Genomic DNA, 15050 nt, shown 5'->3' on the forward strand with positions numbered 1-15050 from the left:
AATTAGATTTATTTTAAATTATAAACTTCTTAAAGTGTGTATAAAAACAAGAAATGTAAACAATTTCAATTCGACTAAAGGTGAATACTGCCCACAGAGTGCCCTGCCTCAGCAGAGATTTGCGTTCTCAGAGAGCTTCTTGTTTATTATGGCTTTACTTTTAGAGCGTACCTGTAATACAGAAGGGCTGATCTCCTGTCCAGGTCCCATCACCCAGACAGGTGCGCTCTGCAGATCCATACATTATGTAGCCTTTGTTGCAGGCGAAGCTTAGAGTGCTCCCCTCCAGGTAATCAGTCCCGTTCTTCCTCCCATTCCTTGGTGTGGGAAGCCAGCCACAAGACACCACTAAGGAAGAATAACACACTAAACTATCATTTCATTGTGCTCTGCCAAGTACAAAAGAAAAGGTTAAAATATATATATATTTATTTCCTGTGGTACCTGGTTTCAGGGCGTGCAGTAGGGCTTGGTGTTTCTGGTAGGCCTTGAGTGTGGCATTTCCCACTGTGAGGTCCCGAGTCGTCAGGGTATCATATTTACAAAACTGTGAACCTTCTCCATAACACATCGTCAACATGTCTGCCACCAAAGGGTCATCAAGGCTCTCGGGTAGAGAAAAAGCTGGAACAAAAGTGGGGTCATGGCTCGGTGGGATATTATACATATCCAAAAGGTGCTCTGAATCATATGTGAAAAGGGAGGAATTCTTTGAAATGTTCCCTATGGGCAGAAACACACAATATTTTCATTGGTTAAAAAACAAAAACCATACAAGTATATTTGTGAAATTACTACACACTGTCATTTAGGTTTGGACTTAACAAAACGGCTTATAAATGGTGAAACTAAAGGTCTGTAACATATAGGGGACATATCTCTGAATAAAAAAACAACTATTTTTAAACCTTGGATGAAACTGATTATTTTCTAGAATGTGGTATGAAAAGTAAAGAATTAGAAGTACACAATATGTAAGCAAGTAAAAAACCCAGAGCAGAGTCAAATACATGCTGTCGTTTTGTTTTGAGTGTCTGTTTCAGTTAAAACAGCACATGAAATCAGTTAAACGGTTAATTGTATGTCAGCTGTTCACTAGTTTTTAAGGATCTGTAACAATTGAAAAGCACCAATTTATGTGCTTTTACTTGCTCACTCTCTAAAATCTATTAAGGCTAACTTAAAACTTGCATATTCTCCTTCTGTGCACTCTCAAAACATTTATCATAAATTGAGCCAAATATGTAGTCCTTTTATTAAAACGCTGAAAAAACCGATTTGATGTGGGGATTATTAGCAAATCTTTATATTCCTTTTGCCTTTGTAAACACAGAAAAGAGCTCGCAAAAACAAAATGATTCATAAGCACATTTAGTGTTTTCGATTGATAACTGGTTGTCAGCGTTTGCTCAATGTGATTGATTTTCTGCTGTTTCACAAACAACAGGCTCTCTTACTTACAGCTGGCTCCAAAGGTAAAGATTTCTTCCAACGTGGCATCAGCTGAGGAGATGACTTCTCCGAGTTGGATGGTCAGATCATCTGATGGGTCAGAGTTCATTGAGCCAAGGAGACCCTGGGTGTGGTTGTAAAACTCTCCTGGAAGCAGCACGGTCACAGCCATGGTTCCTTCATACAGACAAACCTCCACGCCAACACCGGAGGAAAAGATTACAGTCACATTCCCAGGACTGGGGCTGAACACATACACTCCTAGAAAACATAGATTCATCCATGAGTTTATAACAAACGGTTCCAGTTTAATAAATGTAACAATAAAACAAAAAACTGAGCAACTAAAATATGTATAAGTCACATTTTGTGACTATAGTGATGCCACTATAGTTAAAGCAACACAAGGCATGGTTTAAATTATAAAAAACTTGTGTTTTATCATCCTAAACAATAACTGTCTGCAGGCTTTGCATCACATAACAGGCAAACCTTAAAATGTAAGCAAGAAAACATGAGAAAAGTATGAGAACAAAAAGCAGTGAATAAACTGTTGGAGGAATGCACAGTAATGACAGGAAATCACAAAAGATCACCTCCAAAATCAGAGTTTTTATTTTATTAAAGTTACTTTGTTAATAATTAAGATCCTTCTTTTGATGTAACTTTGGGTAATAAAAGTGTAACGATTTTTATCGGAGCTTTAACCAAGTCAGGAGAATCTAAAGCACCTCACCATGTAGGTCCATCCATCTCTGTTCAGTGAATGGTAGGATGTTTTGGTTCCTCAGCACCTGAAGATGGGCCCCTGCTACACGCACCTCAATGACATCTGATGCATCCTGTTTCATAGCCACTGACGACAGCCGTGTGGCTTTGGCCAAAGTACCTTGTTTTTGGACATAATTACATTTTAAATATGCATTATGTACTCTGAAGTCAACATAAAAGGGGACCTATCATTCAATTAACATAATTTACAGCTCCTTGTTTATCTTATGCTGGGTCTCGGTACAAACACTCGTTTCATCCTCTGCCAGAAACAAGCAATTTTTTCTGCTCCTGTGGTCACAGTCAGAACTCTGTGCTTAAGATATTAGAACCCTATTTGGGACAGTCCCTCTTAATGACATCAGACAGGGCCAAGAGTAGAAAAAAAAACATGGTGCGTTTCAGGAGGGCCTTAGATTTTGGCTCTTACTAACTCTTATTTGTAACCAGAGTAATAATATAAATGTATTTAAAAAAAAAGAAAAAAGAAATAAAGGTTGACTTTAAGTCTCTGCCGTTTCAAATAATCCAGATGTTTGTCTACATTGATCTAATGAGGGGACTATTAATGGCATCTGGCTTTCCAAGTCACTTGGCCCATGGCTCTTATATAATGACTTGGAAAAAATTCTAACGAGCGAAGCTAACATCTGTTCTTCTTCAACACATCTGACTCTAAGAAGCACTGAGTAAAAAAACAAGGCTGTCATTTTGTAGCACTAGTGCATTCTCTTAAACTAGGGGCTTAGTTTGCTTCCTCTCAGTGTGTAAAACATTAAGAGAAACAGTGCATGCAAAACAAGACAGAATGCGTCACGCGATGTTAAGGTCAGTATGCGTGGGCAAATTCCAGAGGCACACCATGGGGATCAAAGAGTGGATTCAGACAGGCCATTCACCTCAAACGTGGACTCACCGTTCTTAAGTTTCACCTGTTCTGTTCTGGCCTGAACACTCAGGCCTTTTGCTGGTGACGACACAAGGTAATATTCTCCTTTGCCATTGAAAGTGTACCTAAGGCCATCGAACGTTATGAAATGTGGATCCCCGAGGACGACACCTGCGAGGCATTGAGAAAAAAGCAGCGATGCCCACAAACATAATTATTTCTCATCTCTCGCAGAGCTTTTCTAATATCAACATAGAGGTTGCGATGTTGTTTTTAAACTAATGAGATGGAGTCAGTTTTTTGTTTTTCACATTTTAACTCTCAGCAATATTCTGTCATTCATTTACTTTACCTGCAAACCAATCTTGTGTAACCTGCTGCTCTAATGACCGTTTGCAGAATATATTATAAGGTTCAAGGAAGACAGAAGTATTTGGATAAAGATTAACAAACACTCACTGTGAGCCTATTTATTTTAGCAATAAATGAGGATGTTTGACTTTTAAAAAAAGATACTTACTACTACAGTATGCAGTATAAGACACATTTTTATATAGCTGACTTACTTAATAAAGTTAAACAACAAAATTAACTAGTCAATAATTCTGATATAAGACTCAAATAAAAAAGGTTTTATCATGTCTTGATACCCGCTTCTCATTCCAATCTATGAATTAAATAAAGACATATGACTTGACTGAAGAGTCGTTTCACCTGCTCTTGGTGGTCGGTAGTTTTGACACCCACTTGAAGGTCGACGTTTTAAGTATATATGGCAGTGTGGGGACCACAGGCAGCAATAATAGAAGCTCATGACATCATAAAGCCAGTGGGAATACCCTGGCACCCGTGGGGGTTTAATGTAGGGTGGCGAGCCCCAGTCGTGAGCCCTGTCTGGGGTGCTTCCACCAACTGAGTCTCCAGTCAGCACCAGAGCACCTGTGCTTTCATAGCAGCACTGCTGCCCTGATCCATGGATAGGACTATAAATAATAAAACAAAAATCACAATAAAAAGGAAAAAAGCATATTTCAATTTTACATTTCTAAAAACTTGATTTTTTATTGATTATGCCACGCCTACCTGGCATGAATTGCTCGGACACAGTGGACACAACCTGGGTGGTAAGTGCACACACTCCCCCTCTCAATGTCACAACTATAATCAGTCTGAAACGGCAAAATGGATGGAAAATAAATAACAATGACCGGTGTAAATCTTTAACAGGCCTTGACAATGTTACCCTCGCAGTCCACTACAGAGGCACAAATCAGCCAGACTGACAATTTAACAGAACAAGATTAGAAATATTTTCAAAAAGACAGAGGAGAACAAAATCCAAAATCCATGCTATCTTTTTAATTTCCACCCTTATTAGCCTTACTAACCGTAACCCTGAGAATACTAAAGAACAGCTTCCTTTTAAAAACAGTTCAGAACAGTAAAGGTTCTTAGTTGGGATTTTTTAAGCTGTAAATCAGAATCCTTTATTAATCCCTAAGGACATGATGTAAATATACTTTTACTAAGGGTAAGGGTATGTAGACTTCAGTCTAGAACAACTGAAGAAAGGCAATCCAGTACAGGAGTCTTATGCTCTACTGTATCTGACCATGTGACACACAATCTGTACAGATATTATTTGAGGATTCGCTGAGGTACATGTACTCACATGAAACCTGCCTGTATCTGCTCGGGCCTGAGCCAGTGTGCAAGGACAGTCGATGAGTTCATTCAGGAAGTTTGGCAGGTTTTCCTCCAGCACATCCCATTTCAGACACTTATTGTGTGCCCAGGCTGCAGAGTTTTCTCTGAAAGCCTGCTCCAGGTGCCAGGCCAACACGTGGCCTCCACTCCAGAGGCCTTGTACATCTCTGTGTTATAAACAAAACTGTGATTTTGGTACAAATAAAAACAGAAAACAGTAGTAGATCCTCGCGTTTCAGATGCTAGCAGACATTTGCAATGATGAAGGGTTGTAGACAAGGTTTACAATCAATCCAAATGTCAAACCTTAAATAAAAACTTTGGTTATTACAAAGACAGTCACCTTAAATCTAAATTTTTAAAGCCAGGCACATTTTATGATCAGATTAAATCCAAATAACCTCTTTCTGATATCTGACAGATATAAAACTATACGTTTAAGATGAACCTCTTATTGTCATCCATGTTCATAAATACACTGTTCCAGTGGTGGATGCTAATAATAAATATGGCCACAGTTTTGAACACTGAGGTCAGCGTAAGTTTGAGCAAAAAAAAGGCTAAGCCTCTTTGTTTCAGACAATGTTTTTCTCCATTTCAGTCACAGAGCTTTGGTTGTAAGTACAGAAGCCACTTCCACTTGCTGCTCAAATCTTTTGCCTGTGAGGGGCTGCCAATCAGAAGAAAGCCTTAAGATGGCCTTAAAGACTGAGGAACTGTCATGGCAAATGATGGCCAGTATAACAACAAAGGTTATTTTGACCTGGGAGTCATGCAAGAATAACAATACAGAAATTGAAATTAGCATAATAGTTTCAGTTCACATTTTTTCACCTTATTCCTAGAATTTTAACAACTATGAAAAGGATGCAAAATTGTTAGCATTATAGCAAGATTTTACAAATATGGGACAAAATAATGTTTAAATATGACATGTCCAATGCCTGATATGTATTATAGATACCTTGCTCCTTCCACGTTAGAACTCGCAGTAATGCGGATATTGCCCAACTCCCAGTCAGAGTAGTCCTCTTTGGGCTCAGGGATGAAGCTGAAGGCACCAGTGTTGGTCAGATTTCTTCCAAGAGAATACAGATACCGCAGCTCTGCCTCTAAAAGGGCTGATGCATTTGTCTCTTCTTTTGCTTTAAACTCTCTGTAACCCCACAGCTCTATGTTGACCTTCTCTGCACTGATCAAAGAACTATTCCAAGTGAACTCAAGTCGTCCTGCCACATTCGGCGTGCCGTAGTATTGCCACTGCGTTGCATTCCCCAGGGTAACTTTATAAGCAGGATCTGCTTTACTTGGATGGACTGATAGTTAAACACAACAAATTTAATTGTAATTCACAAGTTGTAGCAACAGTTTTAATAATGTATTGGAAGCAGCATGAATAATTGCAAAATGGGTCTATATTATTTAATTTTTTCACACTGGCCAATATCTAGTTGGGGAAGTGGGAATTAAAATACTGTATCTGCAATGAAGTCTTCTTTAAATAGCACTTAAAATATTTTCTATAGTTTCTAAATCAACCTAATAGACAGTTAATACCCCAAAAGGTTTAGATATCGATCAGTTTAGAGACAGGACATAAACAGTAGGGGTGCAACGATACTCGTATCGATATTGAACCGTTCGATACAGTGCTTTCGGTTCGGTACGCATATGTATCGAACAATACAAAATTTGTAATTTATTTTATCAACTTTCCTTCTGACGATGCTGTCTGTGTTGAGCGCTCAGTGAATCTGCGTTCGACTACTCCGCCTAGGCTGCACTGTCAAGCGCAGATCCACTGAGCGTTCAACACAGACAGCATTGTCAGAAGGAAGAGCGCAGGGCAAACTAGCGAGACAGAAGTTAAGCTCTCCTTGCAACATGGCAAATTGAACCTCCCCCACCCTCATTCAGATCTGGCGTTTGGAATTATTTTGGTTTTCATGTGATGTAGCGAGAGGAGTCACCCGTCACTATGGCAACATAAACAAAACATAACTGTACAAACAGAACCTCGAACAGCCCTGACCCGCTACATTATGCTGCTGACAATATAGCCCAGGACAAGCGTATAGTATTGCTTTTATTTTGGAAAGAGCCATTTCTCTGTAATAAACTCTCTTTTCCAAAGATGAGTGATTCCTGAATCAGATACATGACCCTGAAGGTAAGCGTGTCATGGACTAAAGTAAAACAGTATGTTGGATGTGCCACGCAATGCTCAATTACATGGGTGGGAACTAGTGTGTTAGCGCAGTTAGCTCGTTAACGTGTTGGCCGTCTAGCCCCATGCACTGGGCGATCAGGGATAGCTCATTAACGGAGATTTGCCGTGTTGTGGCGTTAACTTCATTTCAATGACATTAACGCTGACAGCACTAGTGGGAACACAACAAATATGACTGCACATTTACGCCGACATCATCCTAGTGCAAAGACAAGTGGAAGCAGACAAAAACAACAAGCATGCATGCTACAAACTTTACCCGAGTCATTTAGACAGCCGTTAGCACATGATTTGCCATGTTGTGGCAAATCATGCCAAATCAAAGCATGAAAAACAATCATTATGAGTCCCTTTTTGAAGGCAGTCTTGCTTCCCGTGAGCTAGCCAGGGAGCACAGCCGTTTATTGACATCTGCGGAAGAACACTGCCTCTAGCTAACTGCTCAGCGCAGCAACCGCACAGCAACAACAACAACACACAGGGCGCCCTCTGACCCCGGAAGGACACACCGTCGCAGGGGTCACCCATCACTATGGCAACATAAACAAAACATAACTGTACAAACAGAACCTCGAACAGCCCTGACCCTCTACATTATGCTGCTGAGAATATAGCCCAGGACAAGCGTATAGTATTGCTTTTATTTTGGAAAGAGCCATTTCTCTGTAATAAACTCTCTTTTCCAAAGATGAGTGATTCCTCAATCAGATACATGACCCTGAAGGTAAGCGTGTCATGGACTAAAGTAAAACAGTATGTTGGATGTGCCACGCAATGCTCAATTACATGGGTGGGAACTAGTGTGTTAGCGCAGTTAGCTCGTGGCCGTCTAGCCCCACACACTGGGCGATCAGGGATAGCTCATTAACGGAGATTTGCCGTGTTGTGGCGTTAACTTCATTTCAATGACATTAACGCTGACAGCACTAGTGGGAACACAACGAATATGACTGCACATTTACGCCGACATCATCCTAGTGCTAGGAGAAGTGGAAGCAGACAAAAACAACAAGCATGCATGCTACAAACTTTACCCGAGTCATTTAGACAGCCGTTAGCACATGATTCTCAAACAAGGAGGAGACGGAGGTGTCGTTTGGTCTTGCTTCCTGTGAGCTAGCCAGGGAGCACAGCCGTTTATTGACATCTACAGATGAACACTGCCGCTAGCTAACTATTCAGTGCGGCAACCGCACAGCAGCAGCAACAACAACAACAACACACAGGGCGCCCTCTGACCCCGGAAGGACAAACCGTCGCAGCGAGAGGGGTCACCCGTCACTATGGCAACATAAAGAAAACATAACTGTACAAACAGAACCCCGAACAGCCCTGACCCGCTACATTATGCTGCTGACAATATAGCCCAGGAGAAGCATATAGTATTGCTTTTATTTTGGAAAGAGCCATTTCTCTGTAATAAACTCTCTTTTCCAAAGATGAGTGATTCCTCAATCAGATACATGACCCTGAAGGTAAGCGTGTCATGGACTAAAGTAAAACAGTATGTTGGATGTGCCACGCAATGCTCAATTACATGGGTGGGAACTAGTGTGTTAGCGCAGTTAGCTCGTTAACGTGTTGGCCGTCTAGCCCCATGCACTGGGCGATCAGGGATAGCTCATTAACGGAGATTTGCCGTGTTGTGGCGTTAACTTCATTTCAATGACATTAACGCTGACAGCACTAGTGGGAACACAACAAATATGACTGCACATTTACGCCGACATCATCCTAGTGCTAGGAGAAGTGGAAGCAGACAAAAACAACAAGCATGCATGCTACAAACTTTACCCGAGTCATTTAGACAGCCGTTAGCACATGATTTGCCATGTTGTGGCAAATCATGTCAAATCAAAGCATGAAAAACAATCATTATGAGTCCCTTTTTGAAGGCAGTCTTGCTTCCGGTGAGCTAGCCAGGGAGCACAGCCGTTTATTGACATCTGCAGAAGAACACTGCCGCTAGCTAACTGCTCAGCGCGGCAACCGCACAGCAACAACAACAACACACAGGGCGCCCTCTGACCCCGGAAGGACACACCGTCGCAGGGGTCACCCATCACTATGGCAACATAAACAAAACATAACTGTACAAACAGAACCTCGAACAGCCCTGACCCTCTACATTATGCTGCTGAGAATATAGCCCAGGACAAGCGTATAGTATTGCTTTTATTTTGGAAAGAGCCATTTCTCTGTAATAAACTCTCTTTTCCAAAGATGAGTGATTCCTCAATCAGATACATGACCCTGAAGGTAAGCGTGTCATGGACTAAAGTAAAACAGTATGTTGGATGTGCCACGCAATGCTCAATTACATGGGTGGGAACTAGTGTGTTAGCGCAGTTAGCTCGTTAACGTGTTGGCCATCTAGCCCCACACACTGGGCGATCAGGGATAGCTCATTAACGGAGATTTGCCGTGTTGTGGCGTTAACTTCATTTCAATGACATTAACGCTGACAGCACTAGTGGGAACACAACGAATATGACTGCACATTTACGCTGACATCATCCTAGTGCTAGGAGAAGTGGAAGCAGACAAAAACAACAAGCATGCATGCTACAAACTTTACCCGAGTCATTTAGACAGCCGTTAGCACATGATTCTCAAACAAGGAGGAGACGGAGGTGTCGTTTGGTCTTGCTTCCTGTGAGCTAGCCAGGGAGCACAGCCGTTTATTGACATCTACAGATGAACACTGCCGCTAGCTAACTGTTCAGTGTGGCAACCGCACAGCAGCAGCAACAACAACAACAACACACAGGGCGCCCTCTGACCCCGGAAGGACAAACCGTCGCAGCGAGAGGGGTCACCCGTCACTATGGCAACATAAAGAAAACATAACTGTACAAACAGAACCCCGAACAGCCCTGACCCGCTACATTATGCTGCTGACAATATAGCCCAGGAGAAGCATATAGTATTGCTTTTATTTTGGAAAGAGCCATTTCTCTGTAATAAACTCTCTTTTCCAAAGATGAGTGATTCCTGAATCAGATACATGACCCTGAAGGTAAGCGTGTCATGGACTAAAGTAAAACAGTATGTTGGATGTGCCACGCAATGCTCAATTACATGGGTGGGAACTAGTGCGTTAGCACAGTTAGCTCGTTAACGTGTTGGCCGTCTAGCCCCACGCACTGGGCGATCAGGGATAGCTCATTAACGGAGATTTGCCGTGTTGTGGCGTTAACATCATTTCAACGACACAACGCTGACAGCACTAGTGTGAACACAACAAATATGACTGCACATTTACGCCAACATCATCCTACTGCAAAGACAAGTGGAAGCAGACAAAAACAACAAGCATGCATGCTACAAACTTTACCCGAGTCATTTAGACAGCCGTTAGCACATGATTTGCCATGTTGTGGCAAATCAAAGCATGAAAAACAATCATTATGAGTCCCTTTTTGAAGGCAGTCTTGCTTCCCGTGAGCTAGCCAGGGAGCACAGCCGTTTATTGACATCTGCAGAAGAACACTGCCGCTAGCTAACTGCTCAGCACGGCAACAACAACAACACACAGGGCGCCCTCTGACCCCGGAAGGACACACCGTCGCAGGGGTCACCCATCACTATGGCAACATAAACAAAACATAACTGTACAAACAGAACCTCGAACAGCCCTGGCCCTCTACGTTATGCTGCTGAGAATATAGCCCAGGACAAGCGTATAGTATTGCTTTTATTTTGGAAAGAGCCATTTCTCTGTAATAAACTCTCTTTTCCAAAGATGAGTGATTCCTCAATCAGATACATGACCCTGAAGGTAAGCGTGTCATGGACTAAAGTAAAACAGTATGTTGGATGTGCCACGCAATGCTCAATTACATGGGTGGGAACTAGTGTGTTAGCGCAGTTAGCTCGTTAACGTGTTGGCCGTCTAGCCCCACACACTGGGCGATCAGGGATAGCTCATTAACGGAGATTTGCCGTGTTGTGGCGTTAACTTCATTTCAATGACATTAACGCTGACAGCACTAGTGGGAACACAACGAATATGACTGCACATTTACGCCGACATCATCCTAGTGCTAGGAGAAGTGGAAGCAGACAAAAACAACAAGCATGCATGCTACAAACTTTACCCTAGACAGCCGTTAGCACATGATTCTCAAACAAGGTTGGTCTTGCTTCCCGTGAGCTAGCCAGTGAGCACAGCTGTTTATTGACATCTACAGAAGAACACTGCCGCTAGCTAACTGTTCAGCGCGGCAACCGCACAGCAGCAGCAACAACAACAACAACAACAACAACAACAACAACAACACACAGGGCGCCCTCTGACCCCGGAAGGACACACCGTCGCAGCGAGAGGGGTCACCCGTCACTATGGCAACATAAAGAAAACATAACTGTACAAACAGAACCCCGAACAGCCCTGACCCACTACATTATGCTGCTGAGAATATAGCCCAGGACAAGCGTATAGTATTGCTTTTATTTTGGAAAGAGCCATTTCTCTGTAATAAACTCTCTTTTCCAAAGATGAGTGATTCCTGAATCAGATACAGGGCTTGCAAAATCGCTAGCCCGACATCCCGGAGCTAGCGATTTTTCCAGTCGGGCTACCAAAATCTATCTCTGCCCTGCCCTTTGGGCTATTGTAGGAAGGAAAAATATATGCCAATGATTTTGCATTCTTTCGGAAATGTAGCTGGGTAATTATGTCATTGGCATCGGCGAGCCATTGTCAATATGTGACATATTGAAATCGCGTTTGAATTTGCGCTTGTTTTTTGCTTTCACTTTGCAATCGCGCTAACTGTGTATAGAGAGCGACAGCACTGATTGGTGAGTGATGATAATTTGCGCACCAATTCCTCTGACATCGTCTTATCAATCGTTAGCTTACTATGCAAACATGACAAGTGAAATCTCCCGCAGCAAGCTTAAACATGTGAGAGGTTGATCGCGCAGAGAATCGCTGAGCGTTATGTGTGTGTGTGTGTGTGTGTAAAAGCAGCAGGATATATATTTTAGTTCTGCTGAGCCAAATAAGACAGGTAAGGGTGAAGAAGTGACAGCCAAAGAAAAGCTTACCACAAAACGGAAAAGTTATGACAAATCAGACTATAAGGCAAAAAGAAAGTGCAGCTTTATGGTTTCATGGACAAAATAATTTCTGTGGCTGCGATATGATGAGCTATATAACCGGGGCTGCACATAAGTGGTCCGCAGGTGCGCATTCGCTGTCAAAATTTTAAAAAAAAACGTGCACAAGATATGAAGTTGCAACGCGTGTTTGCATACATAAGATTTTCTGGAGGAGGACAGACTCTTTAAGTTTAGAACTCTTAAAGATGTCGAAGAAGCAAGCTCCTTTAAGCAATTACTTTGGTGTTCCTCCACCTCCAAACAAATGTCAGAAGGAGTCCGAACCACAAAAGAAGCACGTATTCTCGGAAAAGTGGTTGCAGGAGGTGAGCTGGCTTCAAACAAATGATGAACGCACAGAGATGTGGTGTGGAATGTGCCGTGAAAATCCCACTCTAGCGGCGGACAAAAACAGTGCTTTTTATATGGACGCAAACGCGCGTTGCAACTTCTTATCTGGTGCGCGTCTTTTATTTTGACAGCGAATGCGCACATGCGGACCACTTATGTGCACCCGTGTAAATAACATAATGTTCTGCCGGATGTGTTGTTGGTTTTCTCTCGATTTCTGAGTCGACAAGCGCCTTTGTTACTGGGACCAGTCATTTTAAGAAAGGCCCCCATTAGAACCCATGAGAAATGCAAGAAATGCATTATTGCTCAGTCTGCAATATCTTTCCCAGAACAAACACCAATTGCAAATAACATACTAAAAATAAACCTGAAAAATCTGTTTAGAACAGCGTACTATGTTGCAAAGAGTGAACTACCACTGGCAAAATTTAGCAGTCTTTGCAAACTTCAAAAAGCAAATGGCCTAGATCTTGGTTCCACTTGTCTCTTACCTGTGACTTCAGTGGAAATGTCAAATTCAGGATCTGACACAGACTGATTCATGTCCTACACAGTTCTTACAAGTTCATAGAAATTTCTGTTCAATTAGAACCAAGTATTTGAGTTGATGATTGTAATTTTTGTACAATGTTGTAATTTGTTTTTCAACATTTTTTGATTAATGTTTTGTTTCCTTTACAATATTATACTTTAATATATAATATTGTAAAGGAAACAAAACATCAATCAAAAAATTGCTCTCTTTTTTATTCGGGCTACTTACATTTATTTTGGGCTACCAAAAACTGAAGAGTCCCTGCCCGAAGGGCTACCAGGGATTTTGAAATTTTGAGAGCCCTGAGATATATTTATTTTTTTAATTACTTTTGTTTCAGCAACATTAAATTTAAAAACTGTACTTTTGAGTTAAAATATATATATATAATTTTAATAAATGACAAATTAAAAAGGCATGAACATTTTTTTGTATCGAAAAAATATCGAATCGTGACACCAAAGTACCGAACCGAACCGTGAATTTTGTGTATCGTTGCACCCCTAATAAACAGCTTTATATTTCAGCAGCTTACCTGAGAAATACTGTGCAGATCTGTCAAACTTAATACCATCTGTTGAGACATCAAATGGTATCCAACCTGTCTCATACAATAGAGGAGAAATACAGTATGCACGGCCCTCAGCATCAATAAATCCATCACGTAAAATTTCACCTTTAAACCTGAAAAAAAAAGAACACAATTTATTAGTAACAAGAACTGTGTGATTCAGATGGAAAACACAAATATAGAGAGACTAGTGAAATCTGACTACAAACCTTAGCTTCCGTTCATGCTTAGTGTATAAACATAAACGCCAAACCTTTCACCTTCACAGTTTAGTAAGCTATGTTAACATCTTAGACCACCTTTCAGCACAGGTAAAGCACTTTCCGCCCCACATTTCCCATCAGTTTGCTGAGATCTGGCTAATTACCCACAATGCCATCTAAATCCTAGTAAAATATCTCTGACCTTAAAATTACACTCTTATACTACAAAAACACACCTGCAGAGAAGCTGCCCATGGGGATGAAGGTCCAATCCGAGGATCCTGAGCGCTTTTCCGCCCAGCATGGAGCTGGAATAAGGGATCACCTGGAAACAGGACTGATTGTAGTCTGCACAGCAGCTCATCAAAGACATACAGGTATCATGGCAGGAGCACTTCTCCAGTACATCTCCACAGCGTCCCCTGCACGTTTGACCTAATGAATAGTAACAAAAAATATTTGCACTTCATACCTCAAAATATATATCGACTTTATATTACAACAGCACAGCCGCATTCCATTACAGGGTGCGCATAATTTCTGATTATCTGTCTAATGAAAAACTTTGAAAATGACTTACCAGCTGTGTTATATGAGAAAACAATAAGAAGCCCACTGAGACAAAATATCTTACAGTTTCCCCTCATCTTTAGCTTGGACAACAAAATAACGTTCACGCTCCTGCCTGTGTTACACCATCTTTGGCTGAAAGTCTGCCAAAGGTCATTTGAGGTAGCAAACAAAATTAAGTATTCGACTTTAGTAACAGTTCTAAATCACGAGGTACTGATTAACAGACGCTAAGGTCTGACGTTTTTATTTATTTTTCCTACAGGAAACCAACAAAATGTATATATTCTTTCTAAAACTCGCACTGTCACGTATTTAATTTCATTTTCAGCTATTTAAAGTTACAACTTTAACCGTTAACTCGTTTGGTTCACTCCACTAACATATGGGTTTATCCACGCATACACTCGCGAGATTTTAGGGCGAGCGGTTCGCGCATGCGCACACCTCGCATCTTCCTGCAAATGACTCGAAATGGGCAGCATTGAATTGTTGTATTGAATTAAGCTATATTTGTGTCTGAAATTCGCCCTGCTTCATCTACTGTCTCCTACGTTTACCGCGACAACGAACCCAAATGTCGGAATAACGGGGGGAAATGCGACTTTGCGCTCAGTCATCTAGCTAACAAGCTAACAGCATCATCAGCTGGTTGTATT

The 15050-nt window shown here is 41.4% G+C and overlaps 1 protein-coding gene across 1 annotated transcript in view; it reads right to left on the bottom strand.

Annotated features, from left to right (window-relative positions):
* susd2 (sushi domain containing 2) overlaps window positions 1–14531 on the bottom strand; it is a 35797-nt gene extending 21266 nt beyond the window's left edge. The window contains exons 1-12 of the mRNA XM_085367499.1: window positions 14402–14531; window positions 14058–14256; window positions 13583–13731; window positions 5784–6135; window positions 4785–4986; window positions 4196–4281; window positions 3827–4095; window positions 3140–3283; window positions 2189–2341; window positions 1462–1713; window positions 445–723; window positions 172–348 (exon numbers count right to left, since the gene is read on the bottom strand). Of these exons, the coding sequence (XP_085223625.1) occupies window positions 172–348; window positions 445–723; window positions 1462–1713; window positions 2189–2341; window positions 3140–3283; window positions 3827–4095; window positions 4196–4281; window positions 4785–4986; window positions 5784–6135; window positions 13583–13731; window positions 14058–14256; window positions 14402–14468 (2329 nt within the window). The 5' untranslated portion in view covers window positions 14469–14531. The remainder of the gene's footprint in view (window positions 1–171; window positions 349–444; window positions 724–1461; window positions 1714–2188; window positions 2342–3139; window positions 3284–3826; window positions 4096–4195; window positions 4282–4784; window positions 4987–5783; window positions 6136–13582; window positions 13732–14057; window positions 14257–14401) is intronic.
* Between the last annotated feature and the right edge of the window lie 519 nt (window positions 14532–15050).

This window comes from Diplotaxodon limnothrissa, linkage group LG12 (genome assembly GCF_057381915.1).
Source record: "Diplotaxodon limnothrissa isolate DT_005_m linkage group LG12, D_limnothrissa_male_GT1.1, whole genome shotgun sequence".
Classification (NCBI taxonomy): domain Eukaryota; kingdom Metazoa; phylum Chordata; class Actinopteri; order Cichliformes; family Cichlidae; genus Diplotaxodon; species Diplotaxodon limnothrissa.